Source organism: Epinephelus fuscoguttatus, linkage group LG1 (assembly GCF_011397635.1).
Source record: "Epinephelus fuscoguttatus linkage group LG1, E.fuscoguttatus.final_Chr_v1".
NCBI classification, from domain to species: domain Eukaryota; kingdom Metazoa; phylum Chordata; class Actinopteri; order Perciformes; family Serranidae; genus Epinephelus; species Epinephelus fuscoguttatus.
This window is the reverse complement of record NC_064752.1, coordinates 42042971-42070307: the sequence shown is the minus strand read 5'-3', so window position 1 is coordinate 42070307 and position 27337 is coordinate 42042971. Positions and strand designations below refer to the sequence as shown.

Below are 27337 nucleotides of genomic sequence, written 5' to 3'. Positions count from 1 at the left end.
TTTAGAAAAAAATAGTACGTTATTGGGTTCTACATTCACACAGGAACTGAACAGCGGGTTCCCGGGTGAAAGTTCAGGATTTGTTGGAACCCTACACCTCCCCTCCCGCCCATCCTATAGGGCTTCCTAGCTCCTTATATTATATTTCTTCTGGCGGCATTTAAAACTGACGCCTTCCAGCAGCATTTCAAATTGACACCTTTTTACATCACAGTCTGATGCTGAAATCACTGACCAAGCGCTGGTATTTGACGAGTTCGGAATAAGAACGGGCTGGCCAAAAAGTTATGCTTGAAAACTACAGATAATTGCCAAGTAGTAAGTATGTCCTGGTTCTTCTCCAGCTTATATCTAGGATGAGGCTTAAAAGATGAACAAAAAAGTTCCTTTGACTGCAATTGTCAGTCACACTGATCAAAGTGAGTTTAAGCATGAAAGAAAAGCAGCTAAAGCAAAAGCCTTGTAAGTTATTGCTCCCTACAAATCAAACTGTGATAGCTCTGAATTGAGAAGCTTGTAAAATGTCAGTCATATTATAGTATTATTTAATAGTGCAGAGTAAACCTCTGATGTAATATTTTTTATAAAATGGGGTCTAAATAAATAAACATTTCTATAGAACATTAAGGCCCAGACACAAAAACCAACATCAAGGAACTAGTGGTGACCAAGGCCGAGTGCTGCGTCGCCTCACATGGCCGGTGTCTCGCCCAAAAAGTTGCTCTTGAACACATTGTAAAGACTACAGCCACTGGCCAGCTAGCATGTACATTCTGTGCCTGTGTGAGAGGAAATAACTCCCTATACCAGCAGGTGGCAGTAGTCTGTATTCGTCATTCATAAAGAGAAAGTGGAGTACTCACAGGCTGTCTTGTGTGCTGAGATGAACTGCCAATCAGAGCAGTTTCATTCACTGATGGGCTCTGGCATCTCCTACACTCATTTAACATTCAGAATTGGCCAAAAAAAGCCAACAAGGGACAAGTGCTGACTAGTGCCAACCTGCAGGACACGGCAAAAACTAGGGCAATAAACACTTACTGACGGCTTCACATTGAGCGACGGCCAACTGTCAGCTTGGTGTGTCAAGGCCCCTAGGTATAACCATATATTTGATTGAACACAAATGCAGGCCTGTAGTTTAATATATGAAAACGTAGTGAGTGAAATCTTCATCTTTTCCAGCAATATGGGAAAAGGACAATTATAATGTTATTGCAATAATACCAAACCTATTGGTCTGAAAAAACGTTCCCTTTACAATCAAACCTAGCCTAGTTTGAAACTAGACATAACACAAATTGATGTGTATACTGGGCAATATCCGCTCACAACCACAAATGGGAAGACGCTGAAATACAAATGTAACAAATATGGATTATTTCCAATGTCAGCAATGACATTTCCTGTACTTAAAGGCATTTACCATCGCTTCTGAGGACCAGTGGTGTGGGAGAGCTGAGCACCTTCTCCCTTGTGACAGTGTTGTTAACCACACAAGTGTAGTTGCCAACATCTGAGGGCTCCACTTTTGCAATGTACAGACTGCCAGTCTCCTGGGAGATGAATCGACGACTGTCTTGCTGGACAAAGTACGGGTATTCATTGAAGATCCATGCAAATGTCAGCTCTGGAAGGGAGAGAAAAACAATTAAAGTTGCACCGTCGCCCTGCTGTCATCAGTCATTCAAAGCACGACTGATTCCACACATACAGTATTAGATACATTCACCTCTATAGCTGGGACGACTGAACCGAAAGAATATACCCCACTGTGGCCTAAAAACGTTAGCATATCATGCCATTTCCTTTCCTTATCTCAGCTTCCTTGGGAAGAGATACCAAGACGTGGCAAATGTAATAGCTATCAGTGCAGAAGAAATGAGAGACCCAAGGAAAGGGAGCGAAACAAAATGGATTACAGCGCGTCAGTGGCCCTCCCCTGACACATGGCCTCCATTCCCTGAGTGACTTGGTTGGTCCATGGGAGGCCCAAACAAATGGATGGATGGATGGATTGAAGTATGGAAGTAAGAACATGTTGTGATGCCCCCTCACAAGCTGCAGGTCTACCATGAGAAAAGAGAGACCTGCCATGATGAATTACCGTGTCATTGTGATAAGCACACACTGCACAGATTTGCAAGAGCGAGGAGGCGCTCGGTGTAATCTACCACTTGGGAGGTGAGGGGCTCAGAGTCAAAAGGTGTACGCAATGACTGTCAATCATATCCAGCGCCCCCAAGGGAGCGAGCCTCATGGCTTTGTATGGGATCGAGCGTCCAAGCTGAGAGCAGCCATGCGGATACAAATCTCCTTCTGATTAGGCAAGCAGGAGCCACAAAGTTCAGCGTCAGCATAACCTCCATCTGAACTGTGTGGCTGTAATGAGCAGTGATAGAGTTGTAAGCAATTGTAAGTCAAGTGAGGAGTGAAAATACAACACAAGGGCTTTTATGCAACACAAGTGACTTATGCGCTAAAAAGCCCGTCGAGTAAACAAATGTCTTCAGCACGATGGAGCACAAAAGTGACAATTGCTTGCGACAATATTGTATTTATCATATCTGGGTGATGTCATAATAGATGTTGTGGTGGAGGAAAAAGCTTCTGCAGAATTTGAAGTCACCAAAATGTAATGAAAATCAGAAGGGATGCCTTAGTAGGTGTCAGATAAAGTTCAGTTCAAGGTTATGAAGCAAATTGAAGCTTTCAAAATTCAAGAGTGGGAAAAAAGGAGCACAAGAAGAGAGAGAAAGAGGGAGAGCCAGAGCGGAGCAACAGGGCGAAAAAGGAAGAAAGGGACAGCAAGCTCACACTGCTTTACTCTCATTCACTTCTCAAAATGTGAAAAAAAAAAACCAAAACACAATAGCGCTACGGTTACAGCAGCCAACCGCGTATAAGCCTATGTCAGAGGAAAGCTGTCAAACTGTATTTCACACAGAGTACTCTGACCCATTATCCCATAGACCAGCTGTACAATGCACTGTGCTACAAACTGTTCTCTTGTGAAGAAAACTGGTTGTTCCAATGTGCAAGCTACTGTATCAAGAGGGAGACAAGCTAGGCAGGAGCCATTGTCCATATCCTCAGAGAGGCGGGGCTGAGCAGTGTGCGTCTTTATCTCTTAATTGTGGCCTCTCATTTATTAAAGAATACATTTTTAGCTTCTCAGTTGAACATTTAAAGCATCTTTTTAAATGTGTTGAGGTGCATAAATGTAAGGCTATGGCCAGCAGCTGGTAGGCTAAGCTTTGAATAAAGACTGTATTCAAGGGGAAATAGCTAGCCTGGGTCAGTCTGAAGGTAAAAAAATCTGCCTATTAGCATCTCTTTTGTTCAACCTATATAAAAACTGAGGCTTAAAAACAAGAAGTTCTAGTTTTACAGGGGTTATGAAGACGTTACGACTCCAAACCAAAACATCAGTAGTAGTCGTCCAGCACTGAATCTCCCTTAAATCCACAACTTGTTGTTTTTGTACTTTCGTTTAAATGTACGGGTTAAACAAAAGAGATATAACATGTTAATTAGTAAAGTTTGAGGCATTTCCTCCTGTTTACAGTCTTTATGCTCTGTGGCGTCCCCATGAGGGAGGAGCAAGGGGAGCAGTGGTCACCCCAATACAGTCCGTCAGTCAGTTGCTGGTTCCCTCCCCAAGGTGAAAATACCTGGAGGCCAAAATTAGTGATTTAAGAGGCTGTGGCACAGTCATTATTAAAGCTAGTGTAAAGATAGAGGTATCTTGTGAATCTAGACAACCTAAGGCATCCACTGGTACCAAACATGTTGGCATAGATTGTTGGAAACGGGGCTAAATAATGCTCCAAATTTAGAGTAAATTTTTGCAAGGGAACAACTGGCATTGTTGTTTTCAATGACTACGTTTACTTGCACACAATATTCCAATTAAGGTCAATATACTGGTTAAGGTAATATTCCGAATAAGGTGTTTATATATGTGCAGCAACAACTGGAATATTCCGTTTACATGTTAATTGACATATTCCTGTGTATTCCAGAAAAGACCCCGGGCTACTGCCCCACCAGAAACGCTCTTATTTAATGCAACACTCAGCCTGCGGGGGGTAGCCATACGCCTATAGGCGTCTGGTCTGCCGGAAATAAAGAAGAAGAAGAAGAAGAAGTTGTGTTTACAATGAACAAAAGCTGTAATGTTTGTTTCCGACATATCCCTGTTATCCTACTTGCACTTTTGCACCACAACTTAACTACAACACTATTGCTGATCCATTTTGTCCTCAACAATGGAAGACGAGAGCGAGAAGAAAAAGCGAACGAGTGTATGGACCTTTGCTTCCAGCTTCCGCCAGCCACAGCCCCCTGGAGTCTGTGGATGAAGGTACAAAGCCAGTTCTGCTGTTCTCCCTGCTTGCCATAACCATAACAACACCAACAACCCAAGATTTCTTGCGAATCGAGCATGCGCAGACATTACTCAATATTCCAGTATGGGGCATTTTCCGATTAAGGTGTAAACATGTCACAATATTTTGGCAAACAGGCATATGCCAGGGGTCTTATTCGGAATATTCTCCAACCGGAATATGACCTTAATCGGGTTACGCATGTGTTTACAACCAGAATATTGAGGATATTTCGAATAATACAGGAATATGGTGTGCATGAAAACGTAGTCAATGGGTGAGGTTATATGATGGCTTCTCATTCAGAATTAAATAAATCTGAATGAAATCATTCGGAATTAAAGTTTTCCAGGTAGTTTACATGGGAAATATTCATTCTGAATGAGGGTTTACACAGGAGATCAGTTTAATCGCCTTTTAATCGCCTTTATTCGGGTTCGCTCAAAGTTTGGGGCAGGGATGGTTTCTGTTTTGTGGGGGGGGGGGGGGTGTTACGTGTTTACGTTTACCGGAAGAAAACACTGTAGTCCTCCCTCCGGATAACAAGATGCTTGACGACACCATTCTTAGTGCCTTTTTCGGGCTTGTTTTGCTTATATTTTTGTAGCAGCAGTACGACAACAACCTTGTTCTGCTAATGCTTCGTCTGTTGAGGAGGAGAAGGGAGGTAGAAGGTCGAAGAAAGGAGATAGAAGACCGTGCTGTGGCGAATGGAAACCGGTGAGTGCAAGAGTCCGACTGCTCTATCTCAGCCCGTTGCTATGCACGCTGTATACATCATCGTGCCAGAAGGGCAAGGAAATGAGCATGCGCAGAAAGACCGGAATGAACGTAAAGAGGAATGAGTGTATACAAGTGCGAGAAATTCTTTCATTCGGAATTAGAAACGGAATATTCCAGCCCCTTACATCGGATTGAATTTTCAATCACATTGGCCATTTTCATTCCGAATTAGGTGATTACAAGATCACATTTAATAGGAATGAATTTAATTCCAAATGAAAAGGGAATTAAACTGTCCATGTAAACCCACTCAATGTGTCAGTGTGTTTAATGTGTCCCTTGAACTCTTACCTCAAGATATCTGAATGAAAATGGGTTCTCTGGGTACCCATAAATCTCTCCTAAGCCTCCTAAAAAGTCTTCATTCATTCATTCATCTTCTAACCGCTTTGTCCTCTTGAGGGTCGCGGGGGGGCTGGAGCCTATCCCAGCTACATCGGGCGAGAGGCAGGGTACACCCTGGACAGGTCGCCAGACTATCGCAGGGCTGACACATAGAGACAAACAACCATTCACACCTATGGACAATTTAGAGTTATCAATTAACCTAGTCCCCAATCTGCATGTCTTTGGACTGTGGGAGGAAGCCGGAGTGCCCGGAGAGAACCCACGCTGACACGGGGAGAACATGCAAACTCCGCACAGAAGGGCTCCCACGCCCGGGATCGAACCAGCAACCCTCTTGCTGTGAGGCGAGAGTGCTAACCACCACACCACCGTGCCGCCCCCTAAAAAGTCTTGTTCCCAGTAAATGTTTTGAACCATATAAATAATGTACTTCTACAAATTAAAGCTGCATATTTGTCTTTTTAAGGAAAAGGACAACTGGACAACCATTTGGAGATCAATGAATCATTTAACATGTACCGATACATAACACATAAAAACATGGTTTTGGTGTGCCACCCCAAGATTTTCATTTTCATTTGCCCTATGAAAAATCTGTGGGGGCACCACTGATTGTGCTAAGCTAACTGGCTGCTGACTGTAGCCTCATATTTAACAGACAGACATAAGAGATGTATCGGCAAGAAATCTTGGAAGGAATCTATTTCCAAATGTCAAACTATCCCTCTAAAGCCACACATATCCAGGTATATTTGAAAATGTAGCTTTTTAAATATGTGTTTTGGCCTTTTGTCCACACCCAAACTGCACTTGAGGTCACTGAAAACAAACCTTTTGTAAAACTCCGTCCAGGGTGAAGATTTTCAGACACTGTGAAAGCAGTGTTTTTGGTTTGAGTTATCAGTGTGGCCTAAATAGTGCAAGCTCTTACCTTGCTAACATGAATTTTCAGACTTAAATGTACAGTTACTCTTCCACTACATATCTGAACAGAGGCATCAGAATGCAGTACACAGTTCACTACTCAAGGAAGTCACCGCTCCTGGCCTTGGCTTTAGGGTTAGGGTTATATTGCTGCCTGTTGGTTCATGCTCTTCAGCACTTCAGTTGTGTTTTTATGTTGTCATATGGACAAAGATTTTTTAAAGCAGTGCTTGGGATTTTTTTTGACAACAAAAGAGTTTCCTCTTGTTTAAAAATACCCATGTACTTGTGGACTTATCTTAATGGGCCAGTGTGTAATATTTGGCATGGTTTATTGTCAATCTGAATCTGAATCTGAATATTCTACCCATTAATATGTTTATACAAGTGTATAATCGCTATAAAATAAAATTCGTTTGGTTTTCGTAGCCTTATAATTATGCTTTTATATATATATATATCTAGCAAGGGCCTTGCTTTAGAGAGGTCGCCATCTTGCGCCGCCATGTATGTACAGCAGACCGAGCGGACAATCCAGCCAGCCAGAGAACGTGTTTCGCGTGTATAAATAAACCAACGAAGACAGCGGAAGGAAGGAAGAAGGAGGAGGAAACAGCAGAGAGTGTTAGTAGTTCGTCGACGGAGTAGTGAAAAGTTTTTTTAGTTATAAAGTTTGTGAATGGACCACACTTACCACGCAACAGGAGAGAATGAACCCGAACCGTCATCTGCGAGGAAAAGAAGACGCAACTTCACTCCTTGTGATGCACTCTCTGCAGCGCTTTTCCTCCTGGTGATATATCTCCCCAACGATGGTAGCACTGAATCCCATTCTGTGCATTCAGCCTCTCTTCTCGCCCGCTCAGCATCAAACACATGGAGTTCCTCATCTGTATGCTCCGGCTCTAACAGGTATGGCTCTGGGTCTGTGTCCGCTACAAGAAACTCTTCAAAATCGCGTTCAAAGTCGTCCATTGCAGCTACTATAGTCCGGAGATATTGCTAGGCTAAATAAACAGCTGAGCTCTGTTTACAGGCTACGCTGTCAGTCAGTGTGCGGGCTGGAGATTGGTGGAGCAGAGAGGGGAGAGGGTCCCCACTCGGTATGGAAAACGAGTATGTGTGTAAAGTTATGAAGTGTGTCTGTTACGCTAGAAGAGTCAGAGTTTGGGACGGAGTCTTTTACCCCCTGGTGTGTTACCGGAGTTTCTGGAGTGCTCAAATAAACTGGCCTTTTTCCTGAATGCTCCTCTGGTCTCCTGCTCGTGAGAGATTCATTACAATATCTTAACATGGTTTAGATTTCTAAATAAACATTCACCTCGTCGCTAGATAGACCTACTCCTGAAAAACTCGTGCGCAAGGCTTTTTGTCCCTACACGGCCACCGTCATTTACCCAACGGGAGGGGTGAGTGAGTGAGCCCTGCAATCTAGAATTTGACCACTGATGTCACTGTTTTCAACCCATTTTACACACTGGCCCTTTAAGACTGATTTCAGTAACACACTTCTGTAATAGGAAAAATATAAGAAAAGAAACACACAGATGGGGATTTGCTTGGTAGTAGTATTCAATTAGGAAATACACAAGAGGATAATTATTAAGAGCATGTGTACACATAAATGAGTGTAAAATCAGATTAAGTTAGGAGTAATACTTTATCAAAGGTCGCCATGTGAAACAATTTATATACTCGTTATGAGTCATGTTTAATGAGAAGCATAAAAGCGGCATACCCAGACAGAGCAAACTTACCTCCAGAATGTGCAGGTGGTCCACATAACAGAACCACTCCTTGGCCCTCACGGACGTTGACAGCACTCCTCACCGTTTGAGTTTTGAAGTTATCAAGATCTGATGAGTCAAATAAAATCGAAATCAAATTAGACTGCAGCCCAAAAAAAAGGAAAATCATCAAGAGCATGGAGCTGAATATCAGTCAGGCACAAGTTTGTTTTATATAGTCTATATGTTCTCAAGTTTTCTTTAAAAGCGGTAGTTCTGAAAATATAAGACATAACTTTTTCCAGCCTCCCTTCACTGATTCACTGAAGCATGTTTTTGATGCTATGTTTTGAGCACTGGGACTTTAATAGGGCATCATTGATTGCCCTGGGACACCTCCTGACAGCCTCCGACACTTTCAAAGGCATCTGGGGTGCTGATGAAATAGATGGACCTGACTTGGTGATGTTTACCCTGCAACACTCCACTTTAGCACAGGGAAGAGATTAGGCTGAAATGGGATGAAATGAGCGGGGGGGGAGGAAACATTGCGCGTGGACTTGAGCAAACACTGGGGAGTGTGCATGACAAATGACAGTTTGCAGTGCCAGCAGCAATAAGTAACATCATTATTAAATGTGGTGTAATCTTGCACTTAAAAGCATTAGCTTCCCCATCAATACTCTCAGCACAATCTATCCCTTGCAAATGAATGAGCACTTGCTGGCAGACAAAACCTAAACCTGGGATGATAAACCACCCCTGGCTTCATGACTGATGGAGGGAAGCTGCCGCAGTCCGCTCTGTACTCTGTCTGCACCCTCTGGCTAACAGCCTAGAGTAAGCCTTCCAAACACAAACAAAAGAAAGTCAGTGTGACCGATAAGGGAAATTAGGAGAAGGAAGATTATGGAGAGAAGTGGGACAGAGTGTTGGTAAGATTAATGAGCAGCTCTCTGATGACCGCAGTGGAATCAAACAGAGCCAAGTCACGGCAGGACACCAAGGAGGCCACAGGAGGAGATGGCTGACTTGAAATACAGACAGAGGCAATGTCCTTCTGATCTCACCAGGCTACCTAAGCAAATACAAAGTGCATCTCCTGAAGACATTTAAGATTCTGGATCGACATTTATATACACAACTGATTGAAAACGCACCGTCATATAAGCAGTTGATAGTTCTAACAGCAACGCTTTTGGAAACAGCATAAGGTGGATCAAAGAGAAACTAATGATTACATAGTGGATGAGGATAGGAGGACTGCTTCACCAAGATCATGCAAAACGGCACAGAGGAGGGCAGAGATGGGAGCTGGGCTCAGTGCTGGAGGGGATACACTTCTGTCTTCTCTGGCCTCTGAGCAGAAGAATAATGGGCTTCACTGGAGTGAACTGACCACACACTGTAACTCTGAGAGCTAGAGGCCAAACTCACTGTAGCTGCAGTGATTCCATTGTAAGCAGAATCAGTCTCCGCCATAAAAGAATGGCTGGCCCAGAGATTAGAGAGAGCAACCATTACAGCTCAAAGATGATTGGTCTGGGCAATGGAGCCACTGTATAGACATTCTCCATTATATATATATATTGTGTCCAACAGTGTTCTTGGGCAAATTTACTTTTACTGCAACAAAATGCATAAGAATGAGCGGATGAGGTCACAGTGACCTTGACCTTTGACCATTAAATTTTAACCAGTTCACTGTTGAGTCCAAGTGGACAGTTGTGTGATATTGAAAAATTCCCTTAAGGCGTTCTTGAGATATTGTGTGTAGGATGGAGGGATGGATGGATGGCCTGATGAAAAACCTGAAAACATAATGCCTGCAGCCAGGGCATAAAAACACATTAGTACAACTTGGGTCTTTTTTTCAAGTTTTTCTCTATCACTTCTGATAACACTGTATAAAGTAATTGCTGAAAAGTGGGCACAGGCTGACATCATTACAACAAAATTCGACAAGGGCAAGAAGTGAGCAGTCAGACGACCAGGCAGGTTGTAAACAAGCCAGGCTATTTCAAGCAGTATTCATTTATTTATTCTTTGGCCAGTAATGAGTAGTAGAGCAAGCTGTTAAGACAACACAGGCATATTATCACCTTGAAAAGCTGATATGGTGTTTATTATGGTGAGATGGTGTTTGCTTATTTACACATCCAGCAGTAACCGTAGCAACATTATCATTCACTTGGAGTTGTGTTTCTAACCACCCAACAAATGCAGGTCCAATAGTCACTCTCTTTCAGCTCTGTTTTTGGTCTCCACCTACTCTTCAAGGAAATATCTGGCTCTGTGGCCCTCAAAATGTTCAAGTATGTATATCAGCCAGCGACTAACTGTGCCTGTCTGTTGGTTGGTGCTGATGCAGGTATTGTACAGTGGGTTTATCATTACTAAACACAGCTGCCAGCTGGGGCTGGAGATGACACTGATTAGAGCGCTGGGACTGAACCAAACAGAACAGTTGAGAGCCATAAAACCAAGCCAAGCGGTGAGCTAAAAGACGCTAAAGGGCTCTATTGAGCTGAGTTGATGTGTAATTTTCTGCGGCATTGTCACTATGAGGGACACATTTCACACAGTACACAGCCATTTGACCCATTGTTAACAGAACAAAATTGATTAGTGCAGCTTTCAACCCATTAATTTGGAGGTAAACCCAAAAACATATGCACCCAAAATGTACATTGGCACACTGTGCACACACAAAACTATGGTAAATGCAGTAGATTGAGATTAAACCAGGAGGTGAAACACTGAATAATATGACTGTGTTTTCTTTGGTTTTTACCTTAGGCAAGATGGGACACTGTAATTAAACTTGATCCACCTAGATTTGCTAAAAACAACAACAGCAAAAAACTATAGATGGTGTTTCACTTTTTCACCAGTGGGGGGCAGCCATCTTTCAACAAGCTATTTAGTGAGGGCATGGGGATGGTTTGTCTCTGTTGTTCACCAGTAGGAGTTGTTGAGGTAGGCTTGGTGTACTTGGTACTGTGATACATTTTATGCTTTGGTTACTGTTTTGTTCTCTTAAAATATGTTTCTAAGGCCAGTGTATGAGATATTTTGAGTACAGTGGTGCATGAAAGTACAGGAAGCCACTTTTCGACAGTAGAGCCCAGTGGGTGGGTCATGTGTTGCATTGCCAAGTGCAAGTCAATCGAGTGGGAATAAAAATAAAGCAATTGCAGAAGTGCCAAAAACTGCAGTTCCTCAGATGGCCTCTTGAGGCTGGCTGCAAAATAGAGTCAATCCATGTAGATCCCCATGGTAAAATTCTAACATTATGCTGACCTAAAAAAGTCTTTTTCAGCATTTTGTTGTACTAAAAGACCCACTAAGGAATCATATATTAAATTTTTCTGTTAATTACTTTTTGTGTTAATAGTTTTAAGCCTATTTTTTGCTAGCAAGCATTAGCATTAGCATAGTTAACCATAGCCGGTATTGCACCATGCTAACCAATCTAGCAGCTAGCATTAGGGTTAGCTCCACCCTCTGGTCCCTTATGGTTAAGTCCCGCCCTCAAACGCGATGAGCCAATCAGTGTGTATAGCCATTCCCATACACTCGGACATTCTCTGCCTGGACATTCATTGAAATGCATTACAGAAAGTCAGTTTCATTCAGTTTTATGAGCTTTGAAGTTTAAAAATGGTCAAACGGTGTGCATGGGGTACATGCAACTCCGACACAAGGTATCCTGAGAGGCTGGGCGACAGGGTGTATTTTTTACCATTTCCTTAACCACATCTCAACTGAGAAAAGTGTTTCCTTTGGATAAAGTTGTGCAATAGGTAGACCACAACATCAGCTCAATGTGAATAAGGTTAACAAGGTTGTCTACATCTGTTCTAAGGTAAGACAACATCATGTTTGAGGCAACATATTGTCACTTTGCTGGAAAGAAATATAAAGTTATCTTTAACATCTCTAGCTAACGTTAGCTAAAGTTAGCCTAACGTTAGCTCCTAGCTGCGTTGTTCATCAAGTCACCTTGTTTGCTAGGAGTTCATTAGCCTGTTTTGTTCTAGTTTTGTACTTTGGTGATCGTACATCATTGTTAGCTGTTGTCCAAAGGGCTCTAGTTAAGCGTTAACTTCTGGAGCTTAGCTTCATTAATTTATCATTCATTAATTTACTCTAGATATGTGTAGGCTATACTTAAGGTCACTCTTCATGTTTATGCTGGACTACTGTATTTATATTAATACATCTTTGTCTGCATTATTTCATTTCTTTATATGTCTGGTTTGCACACAGCTGTGATTCATCTCACTGATTACGGTGGGTATTTAAAGATGGTGTTTCTGTTTTTATCCTATTACAAGTCTGAGGAAGAGCCTGCATTGCTCGAAACATCACTTGACAGAAAATTAAATGGATTAATGGGAGCTCTATTGGTGTGCGGATCATGTTTTCCTTTTTTGATACATTTTAGAAGTTTATGATCCAGCACCCTTTCAATATTTATTTGGGATGTGCGTGTTATTATCTTTTTTCTTATGTTCAGGTGTTGTCACGTAAATAACAGTGCCCAAGCAATAAACAGGACAGACAATAGGATTTTATTTACACTACATTTTCACTGAAAGCTGACCGAATCCGGCCCGAGCCCGAATACAATTTATACATTTTTGACTGAACCCGGCCCGACCCGTCGGGTAGGCCTACCGTTGGGACCCATCGGGCTTGGATCGGGTAGCCACACTCTAGTGTGTGTATGTGTCCCCTATCTATAGGGGCCTATCTGAATTTCTGTCTTTGATATTATTTTGTAATATAACTGAATTTTCTATTCATACATATAAACTTCAAATATATTAAAATTATAAGGCATCTTTGAGTAAACTGCGAGTATCATTTAAGTAGACTATCTTGTGGCCGGGCCGAGTGTCCTCTTTTTTGGAAATCAAAATATGGTCACCCTAGATTATTATATCCCTCCAATGCGTAGTTTAGGCCCTTTTGGTTACTTCTCAATGGGTCAATGTCATTGGTCCGACAGCCCATTGGTCCAACATCCCATTAGTCCGACGGTCCATGGTACTGAATGGCTCCCGGCGGGCGTGTTTCTACCTTGGTGGTGCAACGCGGCCGACTCTGGGTCAGCTGGGAAAGGCTTGAGGCGAAGCAGGCTCACGGCTTATGTGTTTGTCACTTTCTTTTTCATTTTAACGCACACCATGATCTTTTCCTGACCCTAACCAAGTGGTTTTTGTGCCTAAACTTAACCAGACCTTAACCACAGGGCATCATGATGATTTCGGAACAACGGGACTTTGGAACAATGGGTTTAATATGGTGGGAACAATGGGTTATCGGACCAATGGGCTGTCGGACCAATGGGCAGTTCCCCTTCTCAATGACATCTGATCGTTATGTCCCCAAAATCATCAGTCACCTCCTGCGAAATGCCGTGTATTGTGATACCTGCCATAGCGCCCAATAGCATCACTGAATTTTGATAGTTTATCCGAGTAAGTCGAGGGGGGTGTGGCTTAGCCATAGGTCAATTATAGTCACTTCTAGCTTCAAACATCCTAGATGGCATTGACCAAATTGACAAACTCAAGGATTTAGTGGGTGACAGTAGCCATGTCCATTATTTTATTCTTCTATACAGTTTATGAGGTCAACCTTACTTACTGTTTTGATGGGAGAATTGGAATTTGGTATTACTGAAATGGATATGTAAATCTGGAAGTGGAGCCATTCTGAAAGCGGTGAGGACTAAACTCAATAAAGCGTTATAGGCGGTCACTGAGGAGTAAGCTCTTTGTTTCCAAAATTGTACAACTGAACCGAACAACTCGCAAGATTTTGGTGGTGTCTCCACATCAAGGATAACACTCTATTATGTACACAGAGAGGAGGATGTGCGCACAAACTCAAACCAAACTGGCACCACCGGCTATCTAACCCAACACATACACACACACACACAGGGAAATGAGACAAGTTAGAGTGGCGCTCAACCCTGACAGTTCTTCTGATGGTGAGTCATACTATTTACCAATGCTTCGTGATGCAGAGAATGCCTACATTTCACTCAGCTTCTAGATGGGTGTGGGGGTGATGTCTATCATAATATAAGGTGGTTTGTGGATGTGACTGCTGGGTTAAGCTTGTCATGTTAGCCACTACACAATAATGGTAACGTAATTTTATAAGCATCTCCCAATCTTTTGTTAACTGCAATGTTAGTCATGCACCACCCACTGTACTGAAACTCAAAGTCACGCACTGTTTCATTTTCACTGCTGTCATTCAACTCCACGGGAACAGGTCTTACCACTTTATTTGGTCTTTTTGGCTAAAAAAGCATAGGCTATTGGGTTTTTGACTTTGTCCGAGGTTCTTTGTATCTCATCAAATCTTTCAAACCCCATTGTATCAACACCTAACTAGTCTGAAGAACACTGCTGTTGTTGCTGTAGCCAGTTTTGTTTCCTATTCCTACACCACAGTCATACTGTTCAGTGTTTCATCTCCACGTTATGAGACCTAGATATTGCATGGAAACTTAGCCTGGCAAATTGTGACACTGCATGAAAAACTTCCCTGTGGCCCAAAAAAGCATATTTCCATGTTAATCACCATTATAAGACAAGATGTTGACAGAACACCTCCAACCACAAACAATGTCAATCTTTAATCTTTGTTTTACAAGTCTTTTTAATCATGAAAGGTTTATATTTGCAAAACTTTCCCAGAGATGAGAACAGATATGTTTATATGCTTGAAGTTATCCCAATGTAAAGTCTTGGCTGAGTGGGACCTAAAGGCAAGGCCAGTGGAGAAACATTAATGTGCATTTGCTGTGGGCCAATATTGCCACATTCCCAGATCTCAGCATTAACTCAATGAGTACAATTTCAACATAACCAGTGACAATGCCAAAACTATGTAAATAAGACCCAGCTTGTACGAAACTAGATTTCTCTTCAAGGCTGTATGACAAAGATGAGCTATCAGTAATACAGTGTATATGTTAATTGCAGTCGTGTTTCATTCTATGCATTATTTCAGTTGTTTATATTGTGAGAAATGTGGGCCATAGGAGGACATGTGAGCTTCTAGTGGTTGAAGCTGAATTTTGAAGGCAAGCAAAACAGCAAAGAAGGCATGACATTTCTATCTTAGGGCAGTGGCCTCATTACATGGAAAAGCAGAGTATCAGCCGTGCTGATCTCCTAGACCTCCCTCACTGTGCATTAGGCAAGACAATAAATGTCAAGCAGCTCTGCTCTTCACCCGGTCCCCGCAAGTGAGATTCATTACTGGCTATAGGGATAATGGCAGTCCATCTCCTGAGAGGAAGTGAAATGCTCTCTATCCTTGGGACATGATCAATAGTCAGCAGGCTTGATCAAGAGAGGAGAGGTGCCTCTACAGTGCCTGTCTGGAAGATAGGACCCCACTCCACAGCATCACTTTCCAACCTGGCCTTTTGTCTTTCTAGCAGTCGGCTGACAGAGTGGCACACAGCCTGCCGCTGTCTCATCCACACGCAATCTGCTGTATATGTTATGAATAAAGAAGTGGCTGGTGATTACAAAGACACAAATACTTCTTAAGCATCATTTGTGTTTGTCTCCTTTAAAGTGTGGATCACAGGGGCTGGTGTATCACTTGGCAAAATATGAGTCAATTCGGACTGAGCATAGATGCTGTCATAGCTGGAACCACTAATGAGAATCAATGGAGTTCAGAGGCAGTCAGAAGCTGCCTCACCCACTGTGTTTGTTGCATCTGACATTTCATTCGATTACCATTTCCCCTCTCGAAAATCTATTCTCAGGCAATCTAAATGAGAAATCGGAATGGTGAATGAAAAAAAGGAGGCCTGGGCCACAACAACCATATTACACACATGTCAGACTGATATACAGCAGATACAAAGAGACACCAGAATGTCATAAGTACGTAAGAGTGATGCCAGGAACGTGATAACATTTGTAGGATCACTTACATGCAAAGTGCAGGCTGGCTCTGCGGCTGAGGATGGACCCCCACGTGTTGAAGGCCGTGCACTGGTACACCCCTGTGTCTTGGTCCTTGTCCAGGTTGCTAATGATCAGGCTGCCCCCAGACATGTGACGCCGGTAGTCATTCCCCAGATCAATGAGTGTTCCGTTTAGTGACCATCTGGAAAAACGCAAACACAATCAGTGGCTGAGCCCCCTGGAGATGCACGCTCACAGTGTTTATCACAGAGATCGATTTGATCGGTCGCATCATGCTGAGAAGATAAAAGGTGAGTAATAAGAGTAGGATTCTGTATCGTTAACAGAGAACGCTGAATGTCCCTTATAGCAAGTTTGGAATAAAGTACACCTTTCTTGACACTGAGGACAGTTATAGGTTCTAGTTTTCAACAGTTTGACTTCATTCAAGTATTTTGTTTTCTATAATGCAGGCAAGATTCCAAATTTGTGCAAATCTGGTGTTTTTATTGATTTTCTTCCCACTTGCATGGTGAAGTGGGTTTTATTTCATCTTACTTTTAATTACTTCCACTAAAGATGTTATGTTTTTGGTTCAGATTGTAAGTCTCCTAGGAGAATATCTAAAATACATCAACAGATTCCATCGACATTTGGTGGAAATTCAGGCCATGGGTTGAGAAACACGTGTTTTGGTGCAGTTAAGGAATACATTATATTTATAAGAATAGTGAGAGGGAGCATTTTGAGAACTGTTTGCTCATTTTAGCCCTGCTGGAGACATCACAGTGTCAATCTGTTGGTCTTTGACTGAAATATCTCAACAACTATTGGATTGATTATCATAAAACTCTGTACAGACATCATGTTCTCCAGAGGATGTATCCTAATGACTTTGGTGATCCCTTACTTTTCCTGCACCACCATGGGGTTGGCATTTGTGGTTTAGAGTGAAATATCTCAACTACTGTTGGATGGATTGCATCAAAATTTGGTAAATATTAATGATAAATCACAATGACTTTGGTTATTCTCCGACTTTTTAACTGGCACCACAACAAGAAGTCAACTTTTTCACTTATCCGGTCAAATCGAAACATCAAAAGGATGGACTGATAGTTCCTTAGATTTATCCTACTGACTTTGGTGATCCTTGACTTTTCCTTCACCACCATGAGGTTTACATTTGTGGTTTTCAGTGTAATCTCTTCACAACTATTGGATGAACTGCGCTAAAGTTTGAAACACAAATTCATCACTTTAGGATGAACTGTAATAACTTTGGCGGTCCCCTGACTTTTCAGGTCAAAATTTCACTTTGTCCAGTACTTTGGTTTATGAAATACGTGCGAAACCTAAGATGTTTCCATGAGCCTCAGCCATATTTTGTATTCAGTGATAATTAGCACAAGTTAGCATGCTAATACAGAGAGGGAGTAATACAATCTTCTTCTCAAGTAAAAGTAGCAATTTTACAATAAAGTACTGCAGTATTATCGAAAATTTTATTCAAAGTATAGAAGTAAAGGTACTAGCTATGGAGTCAAAATGGGCTCTGTCAGTGTTACATCATCATATATTACACTATTGGATTATTATTGATGCTTAATATTAATATAGAACCTAACCATACGTTAACCACAGCGTTCAACATATCTGCAAAATAACTTGCAAATATTACATATCTGTGGTTTGCAGAAAGGTACAATGCCAACGGTTAATTTTGGCAACTGGGTTGATTTTTCTTGCTGGGCCTGGGTGATATGCAGAAAATCAAATATCACAGTATTTTTTGACCATCTGTATTGCAATGATATTGTAGGGTTGACTAAAGGCGCTTTCAAAAAATACTTACACAATGACTTTTTTTGACAAACAGTCATCAGTGATGTGGATACAATGACACGATAAAGTGGGTAAAGGCAAATAAAAGAACTGCTAGAACAGTCTGGTCAGTTCACTTTACACCCCTTTACTGTAATGCAGCCTTTAAAACCAGGAAAAGACAACACTTACCATGTGACACTATCCAAATTATAAGACGATATCTAGTCTGATATCATGATATTGATACAATATTATAACACTTTCTGAAACTGAGGAATTACATAAAAAAATAAAGAAAAGAATATGGCAAAAGCATCCCATCATTGTGTATCTTTATGTGCATTTTGACGCAGACTTGAATCCAGATGCATATTAAAAACGCCTTAACATTTTGTGTCATTAAAATTACAAATCTAAAGGACTGTGCAGCCCTGGCAGAGTTATGCGCTCTCTGAGTGCTTTCTAATTAGTTCGTGTTTGTGCTTTTGTGTTTCTGACTTATTGCTTTCTGACACCTTCATATTGCATTGTCTACAGACCATTTCCTGCAAAGAAAGGTCACGAGATACTTTGTCATGCAAGCTCAGTTCAGGAAGTGACAGCTATTAATCACTCTACCAACAGAGGCAAACCACTGAATAATGTTCTCGGTGAACAATAAAAACACTTTGTATGTTATTTACTGAAATCTACAGTCTTTCTGCCTGACAGCCACGTACATGAAGGAGATGTATATACGTAATACCTATAAGAGGACCGAGGGTAACAGGCCTCTATCTCAGAACATTAACACAGATGAAAAATTACTCTTCCATATAGAAATATGAGAAACACAGAATTATTGGAATGCCGAGTGTAAATCTGCCTTTGTGACAGGAATTTGAAATGACAATTCCAATGATAAAGAGAAAAAAAAATCAATATCTTGTTTTTTTTTCCTCCAAGGCAAACTAACAGGCTGTTAGAATGATGCTTCATGCAGTCTTAGAGCCAGTCATGGCTCTCCACAGTCTCTTGCCTGACAGACTACAAAAGACGAAGCTGTCTTTCATCTTGTAGCTTGCATTATTCATCTAACAGTCTGTGCCAGTCACTTAATCTGACTGATTTTGTCACTGTTCCAACAATGATATTACTTTTAAATATACAATACTTGTCATGGCAAAGCTTATGTATCTAAGAATATATATGAAAACACACACTCCCATATCAACACACGCTTTACGGTTATATTTTTTGGATGAAGTCCGTGTATTTCTCCATTTGAATTCTCCATTGTCCTTTCCCTTCCCTGTTTGTGCCAAAGGGAGGATTATTGTATGTGCAAGAGGGGAGGAGGTTAAATGGAAAAGGATGAGAAGCTAGTTAGACTTGCAGCCACCCAGCATGATTGAACTTAATGGGAGAGGAAGGTGGGCAGCCTGGACAGATCACACACCCTTGGAGCAGACAGCTGGTCAGGTGTGATGGTGTTTCTGCACCACAGGCACAATCAGTGAGCCACCTACCTACTCTTGCTGCAGAAACACCTGAGACAGGCTCGACTATTAGAAGACATGGGGAACCTTGTTAGCCTTTTTCATGAGCCCAGGAAAGGTAGACGTGATTTAAAGGTGTACGGAAAGATCAGCTTAAGTAAAAAGAGGGTAGAGTGGGTGGCCTCATAGATAATTGAACTATTTAAAGGATAATACTGACATTTTAATAGCTGCTTTGTCACCTCTTTGTCATTACTAGCAAGTTGTGAACAAAATAGCTTGCGCTCGCAATTTCTTACATGTTGACAGTGAGAAGCAAGTGAAAAAATGCCTTCACACCAAGGTGTGATGTGAGGAAACATCAGCACAACACATCTAAGACTAATCTATTCATACCAAAGGGTGTTCAAATTTGCCACTTTCTCTTAATAAGCCAATAGCAAATATTGCTAAGCCTTCTGTAACTATAAAGGTTAATGAGTCATTAATTAATGGTAATAAACCATTAAGTCTACAATTATAACAAAAAATCTACCAACCCATACCACCACATTCATTCACCTCACTGGGTTGGGTTAGGTTGAGGAAAAGAATTTTTATTGGATGTGACATGACGATGGGTGTGACAATGTTATATTAGGATGTGACGTTACGTAATTACGTAATGTCATTACATTACGTAATGACATGGCGTTACGTGGGGTCATGACGTTATGTGACAACGTGACACTGACAAAACATGGACTTTTGGTTTCACATGAGACACCAACAGCAGCTTCCAGGAATAAAGTTCTGCATATTTTTATCCATCTGTACACCAAGACTAGCCTGGTGAAACCATCCTGATCTTGCAAGCTCATATTCTATTTCGCTCCGCAGATCAGTCTGGCCATGCAATCATTAAGGCGCATTCTGGCATCAGTTAAAGCTTACCGGGCCAGTCACAACCGTTTATTACTTTGGGCTGGGCACGTCATCAGAATAGAAGGGACAAGGACCGGAGTGAATGCATTTCGTAAACAACCAACATGGCTACTGATTTTGAAACTGCTATGGTAAATGTGTTGAACGAACTGCAGAGCAAACGGCTGCACTGAAAGCTTTTATTGAAAAAAAGGATGTGTTTGCCGTCCTTCCTACGGGGTTTGGTAAAAGTTTAATTTACCAACTGGCTCCGTTGATCGGGAAAAAGATGGGACTCAGTGAAAACCCAGTGGCTATTGTTGTCTCTCCGCTAGTTGCTCTCATGGAGGAGCAGGTCAGGGAAGCAACCAAGCTGGGAATCACAGCCATGCAACTCGGAGTCCACAGTGAGGAGGAAATCTGCAAAGATGGCAACACTCTTTCCCAGACATCATCACAGCTCATCGCTGCTGCAGCTTGCTGGTCCGTTTACAGTGGCGCTAGCCTACGTCGCACGTTTCGTTTACTCTGACTGGTTTTCCGTCTTTCCAATTGCGTGAAGGGCACTTTGAGTGACAGCCGTTGAGAGTGCCCCTCGGGAATAGAGGAAATGTACACTCCGTGTCCAGACCCATTCACGTATTGCGAAGACATTGTCCCTTTGCAGACCTTGCGGTTCTTTAAACTACGTCACATGAATTCCATCTTTCTTATTACTCTAATAATTACTTCTAATTACTTTTGCCAATAGAGGTCACCACCTAACAACACACATAATTATGGAATGTAATAAGCTGCTTGTACAAACAACCTATTGTGTCGCTCGAACGTAACACAGTCTCAGTTGTAAATGGTGTATAAAGTTGTTTATTAAGGTTTCCTGCAAAGATCTTATCAGCAGTTGTAAATGTCTTTTTAAGTCATTAATATATTTATTTGGAGGTCACTGATGAAATAAGGTTTAAAATGAAGAATTTTTCACAACTTGGCAACTGAAATGTTGTATTTATTAATGACTTACAGCAAAGCAGGGCAAGGGAGCTAGGGAAAAATTACACCAACGCTGAAGTGCCAAAAAAACTGCAGTTCCTCTAAAGGCCACTTGAGGCTGACTCCACCAGTGAGTCAATATTCCATCTACACCCTTGATAAAATGCCAGTTTTACAGCTGAAATAAACGTGTTTACAGCCTAATAAAAAAAATGTTTTGAACTCTATAGCTAATTCCCCCTTCAGGCAAACTGTACGGGAGAGTCTTAACGTCATGACAGGCTGTCTATGGATAGTGTCCTTGGGCTCTCAGATCCACCCATTGCTCCCAGAGAGCTCCACCCTCTCATTGAAAAATTGTCAATTCTGGCTCCAAAAATCCAAGATGGCAACGGCCAAAATACCAAACTTGAGGCTTCAAAACAGGAGTCAACAAACCAGTGGGTGAACTTTTTCTCTTCTTAATGTTTACCAACCACCATACAAGTAGACACTGATTTATTTTAAGGGGTCACAAGTTATCACAATACCCTGCTCATTGGGACAGAGGATATTTAACTTACAAAATTACAACAATAATTGAAAAGCAGGTTTCTACATGTTCCCAGCCCATTGCTAATGCACAAGCCATCATAGCGGTATTAGTTCTTTGTAGCTGTGTGTGTATCCTCCATTATAATTCCCTCTCAAACACAAACTGCATCAGTAAAATGGAGAGGCAGTACAGGCAGAGCAGAGGTCTTAATGCTAGCACAGACCAAACTGAATCATACTGAATCTCACACCACATCAGGTGGAGCGGAGCTTACAGTGCGTCCAACAGAGTCCAGGAGAACAGTCCTATTTGCTGCGGTGTGCTGCAGGCGCGAGCTGATCTGAGCATGCTCCGAATGAACTCCCCGTGACCTTGAGGTTCACATCAATTTTGCATGAGGTCTCCTCATCAAATAGACTGGGGATTGTACTGCAGCACTGGCTCACCTGGCTTTCCTTCAGGCCAGACACCCACAGAGACGGCAGTGACCACACAGACTGCGTACTGTTAGCGCGCGCGCACACACACACACACACACACACACACACACACACACAGTGACACACACGCAGAGCTTAGAGCTGATAATGGAAATTCAACTGCTGACCAGGGTACTCTCTACAATTATGTTTAGTAGGTTATTGCTGCTGCTTTTTAATAAATTGATGTTCATTTGGCTCTCAGGCCAAATGTAACATGATAAATATTCCTAAAACCACCCTGTATCACTGTGAGTGTTTCCGTGTGTGTGTGGGTTTGTGAATCTGTGTGTATGTGTGTGTGTGTGTGTGTGTGTATGTGTGTGTGTGTGTATCAGCTTCTATGGAATTACTGAAATATTAACAGACATGCAGTATGTGTGCACACACATAAACACACACACAGTCATAAACCCTTACCGGAAGATATAATACCATTTACAATTACAGTTTACAGTCTAGATATATGATGCATTTATTTAAAGTAAAGTAAGTCAATAAAAGCATATTCATCAAGCACCAACAGAGTAAATAACTCAAAAAACCTTTTAGAAAATATATATTCTTTACTGAAAACCACAGGCTGGGATTCTTCTTCTTTATCCCATTGGTTTTGAAATGATCCCATAAGCCCAAGGGTCATAGAATTTTCTCACCCTCTAAAAGGACATGTGACCCTCCAAAAGATAAAAATCGATTCGATTTGAAACAATTTGAAGATTCAGCCCTGTTATCTGGCTCTATGCTGCAACAGATTTCATAACAAAAGAATAACATCTTCTAATCACACCTTTGCTGTTCTATTTATGCTCCTGTTACCCTGAGCCGACCCGTAAACAAAGGTAGAGTCATACATCTGCCTGTAGTCACATTACATGATAGCAGACACCAGCTAGAGTACTTTTTTATTCCCCCTTTCCAATCACTGCTGTGCCCTTGATCCTGTGTTACAGCAGATTCATAGTAAACACAGTGACAGGTGTATTCATAAAGCACAGCTCTGAGCCCTGGAGTGTGCTCTGGCGCTACACTGGACTATTTGTCAACGGGAGAACTGTCAGGGTTCCCGTTCATATATTCATGTTGTCACAGAGTGGGCGAGGCAGAGGGACAGCATCGAAGTGCTGGAAACAGAATCAGGCGATATGAAGCCAACTAGTGAGGGTTATGAGCATAAACACTAATGACCACCTGGCTACTCGTTTCATCATATCCTCTTTAGTCTATATTCAGCCTCATCGCCAGAATAAATGTTGGCATTATACATTTCTAGGCAGCACTGTGGTGCAGCGGTGGTGCAGCGGACAGCACCGTCACCTCACAGCAAGAGCATTCTGGATTCGAACCCACCACTTCTGTGTGGACTTTGCATGTTCTCCCCATGTTAGTATGAGATTTCACTGGGTCCTCTGGCTTCCTCCCACAGTCCAAAGACATGCAGGCTAGGTTCACTGGTGACTTTAAATTGACTGTATGTGTGAATGTGAGCATAAATGGCTGTCTGTCTCTATGGGCTATGGGTTTCGGAGACCGGGCGAGGCGGGGGCGCAGCGCACCTGCACTTCGCCAACTGGGTGCGGCCAGGCGGATTTTGCAAGTTTGGCACACCGTGCGCCTGGCGCAGCTACTCCTCTTTCCCACCTACGTCCCTCCTACCTACGCAAGTCGGAAAGAGGAAGGAGAGAAGGCGTGGAGTGGGTTTTACACACATCACACCAATCAGATGAGCCCCTCTCCTCGCCCTTAAATGCGCCGCGCGAAGGCGTAATGAGAGTTGACTCAATTCGCCATGGCAGAAGAGAGCAACAGCGTCAGACGGCCAAACTTCTCCCAGGAGGAAACTGATGTTTTGGTCTGGGAGGTCCAAGCTTGCAGTGTCTGAATATACGGAACTGCGAGCAGACCTCCACGGGCTGATGATGCAAAGGTAGCCTGGGAGGAGGTCACCACAATTGTAAATCAATGTTGTGTTTCTCTCGTGCACGCGCTCTCTCTTTCTCTCTCGCAGTCTCACCCTGTTTCTTTTCTTTTGACTTTTCTAAGATGACAGATGCTGAATATATACTCCCTATCTGATGCTGTGGCTGTTTGTGGTTGGCTGAGAGGGATGTGAACTCATTAGTTTGCAGCTGTGTTAATCGAATCAGGTTGGGTTTCCATTACGCGTGCCAAACGTGCCAAATGGTGCCAATCTCCTTTGATCTGACATCAGATGTGACGGGACAGTCAATACAGAGATACATTTATGTGCTGATTGCAGATAGTTGCACTGAATAGTGTTTTTTGGGTATTTATTGGATCGTTAATGTGCCTGACATTTTGGAAACCTGCCTGTGAGGTTTTGGTGACGTGTGTGCACTGTCCGCCGGTCAGCCAAACTTCGGCTTACACCGGCTGCGCTCCGCCTGTGCTGACAACAAAATATAAATAAGTGGATGACTTGGGCATTTTAACATGGGGGTATATGGGGATTGACTGGCTCCTGTAGCCAGCCTCAAGTGGCCGTCAGAGGAACTGCCGTCTCTGGCACTTCCATGTTGGCTTCATTTTATAGCCCCGGAGGTTGCCCCTTGGTCTGGCCACAAGTGCATGTTAGTTCATGTGTGTGTCCCACGGTGGTTACCGCTGATATTAGGATGGTGGGAGTGCATAAGTGCAGTGCCCATCCTCCAGTTCCCCCCTGTTTAACACTTAGCTCTGTCAGTACTGTTAGCTGTTAGCCGCTGGCTCAGCCACCTTCATGTTGAGAACCACGTGCACCCATACACTCTGAACTTCACATAAAGCCCCTTTAACGCGTGGTCAGGTAACCACTTGTTTTTTTCTTAAAATACCTGATTTAGTTGCTATAAAAACTGCTGGAAATGTTCCAAAACATTGTTAAAAAAAATGCCCGCTCTTGTCATTATAAACACAGCTGAAGGTGTCCCCAGCAGTGGTTTGCTGCTGGCTGCCTAAGTGTCATGCATCCACCATACCCTCCTCCTCTTCATGAAAAATTCACGCTTATACATGCTCAGATACATGTAATCTGAACTACATCAAGCAAAAACGTACAAATGTAATGATCCCCGGTTTGCAAAAATGTACAATATCGACATTTTATTCAGGTGACTGGGCTGCTGTATTTAAAACAACAGGATTGTCAAACTTGTCAAACAGCCTATTAAATGACTCATCTACCTCCATATTACTGTTGATTATCAGTATATTTTTAATATTTTACAAGAGCAATTATGTGAGGAGGTTTAGGTTCACATTGTAGGTGTTTCCACTCTGCCTTGCCTTTTTCAGTAGGTGGATCCCTGCATTTTCCAAAATGCCAGTCTGCATCACACTCTGGTCTGCTGGGTCTTTTTCTAAGATGGATTTTTCAATGTGTGATTGCTGAGCATCAGTGATGAGTCTGTGAAGCCTATAAAACACTTGACAGTCTGACACATATACTGGTAGTGATTTATGGGATAAAGCTGGTTATATTTCATATTCTTTTACTTTCAATCAACCCCATTAAAAAGACCAAAGCAGACAATGAACTGATCCCACTAACAAGTATGTTTTGCATGGCGAAATCCTCAACCATCTACATTTCTCTGAAAAAAAAAAAAGCATCCATGAGCCACACTGTTTCACTGGGTCACATGTTTCTTGATTACTGCAGTTTATTTCGACTCAGTCCAAAATTTACACCGTCCCGCTGCTGTAAATACTTACTAAAGCAACAAATTTGAATCACTGCTGAAAACAGTCCTCAGCAAATGAACTATTTGCTCCTGTTTGTGATATATTTGCACAAAACGACAGTGTCCAGCTGGTTACGGAAATTACTGAACCTTGTTTGTTTTTTTGTTACAAATGAAACTACGTATTTGTGAGACCCTTTAAATATTTATGTCTTCAGCAGGAACAAATGGGCTTGGAGGTGATAGCCACACAAGAAAGGGAAATCAGCTAACACCCAGAGACGGACTAATGCATTGCTGATCTTTTCACAGGATTGCTGACAGTGAGAAAAATAGAGAGTAACATCAGCTGTACTTAATACTACTCCAAAGATCTTTAATTGGGATTTTTTGCATGGGCATCCGCTGAGAAAAAAATCTTTATTTTGTATTTATATGTTGACTTTTATTTTTCAAAACAGGTAGTGTAGTGTAATGTTCAATGACACTCCTCATTTCCTCTTTACATTTAAAAGAAAAGGGCCTGTTGATATATGGTGATCTATTGTCTAAATAACACAAATATGTGAATGTGGGTTGGGCAGCTGTATGTTTATGACACCATATTGTAACAGGTATTACTATTGATATTCTATAGTTCATTGTAGCTGTGCTGAAACTGGGCATATTTGGCCACTGTCCACTGGATTTAGGTAATATCTGACTAATAGTTTCAGCATTTTATCTACAATTTATCACTGTAGGATACACAGCTGAGAGCTGAAACACCCTATCACAAGAGAGCTGATATCTCAATGCTACAGTGGCTCCCTGACAAGGGTTAACATCATCTTCTCTGACAAATTCAATATTGTGTGACCTAATTTTTTTCTATGGATATTAAACCAAATGGATGAATTTTTCTTAATAGCTGCAGTAACTGAGGAAATTAAGTGTGGAGCTCTGAATGTAATACCCTCTCGCTTGGCATATCTAATTATACAAATACTGTTCATTTGCAGGGTCTAGGCCTGTAGTTTGCAGACTCTAGTGAAAGTCACAGCGTGACCACTTCCTAAAGGCAGTTTTTTCCAGTCTGCTCAGGACATTTTGAGGTTCTAATTTCAGTGTTGGGGAAATAAATTGCCACAAATTTATGCTTTCTATTTTATCATCAGGACAAAAAAGACCTCTCCTCGCCCGAAGGGAAACAAGACAAGGACGATCAGTGTCAGAAAAACTGATGCAACCTAAATAAAGCTCGAAAAATGACTCCTTCCTCAAAGTAAGATTAAGGGTAGAAATCTAGTGTCTTTAAAAGCATTACCAGAA

General features: G+C 41.9%; 1 protein-coding gene across 2 annotated transcripts in view; it reads right to left on the bottom strand.

The window, feature by feature from the left end:
- The window catches only part of cntn3b (contactin 3b), a 159395-nt gene that overhangs the window by 35019 nt on the left and 97039 nt on the right, over window positions 1–27337 (bottom strand). For both annotated transcript variants that reach the window (XM_049573078.1, XM_049573070.1), the window contains exons 4-6: window positions 16158–16333; window positions 8204–8302; window positions 1427–1630 (exon numbers count right to left, since the gene is read on the bottom strand). In XM_049573078.1, coding sequence (XP_049429035.1) covers window positions 1427–1630; window positions 8204–8302; window positions 16158–16333 — 479 coding nt within the window. The remainder of the gene's footprint in view (window positions 1–1426; window positions 1631–8203; window positions 8303–16157; window positions 16334–27337) is intronic.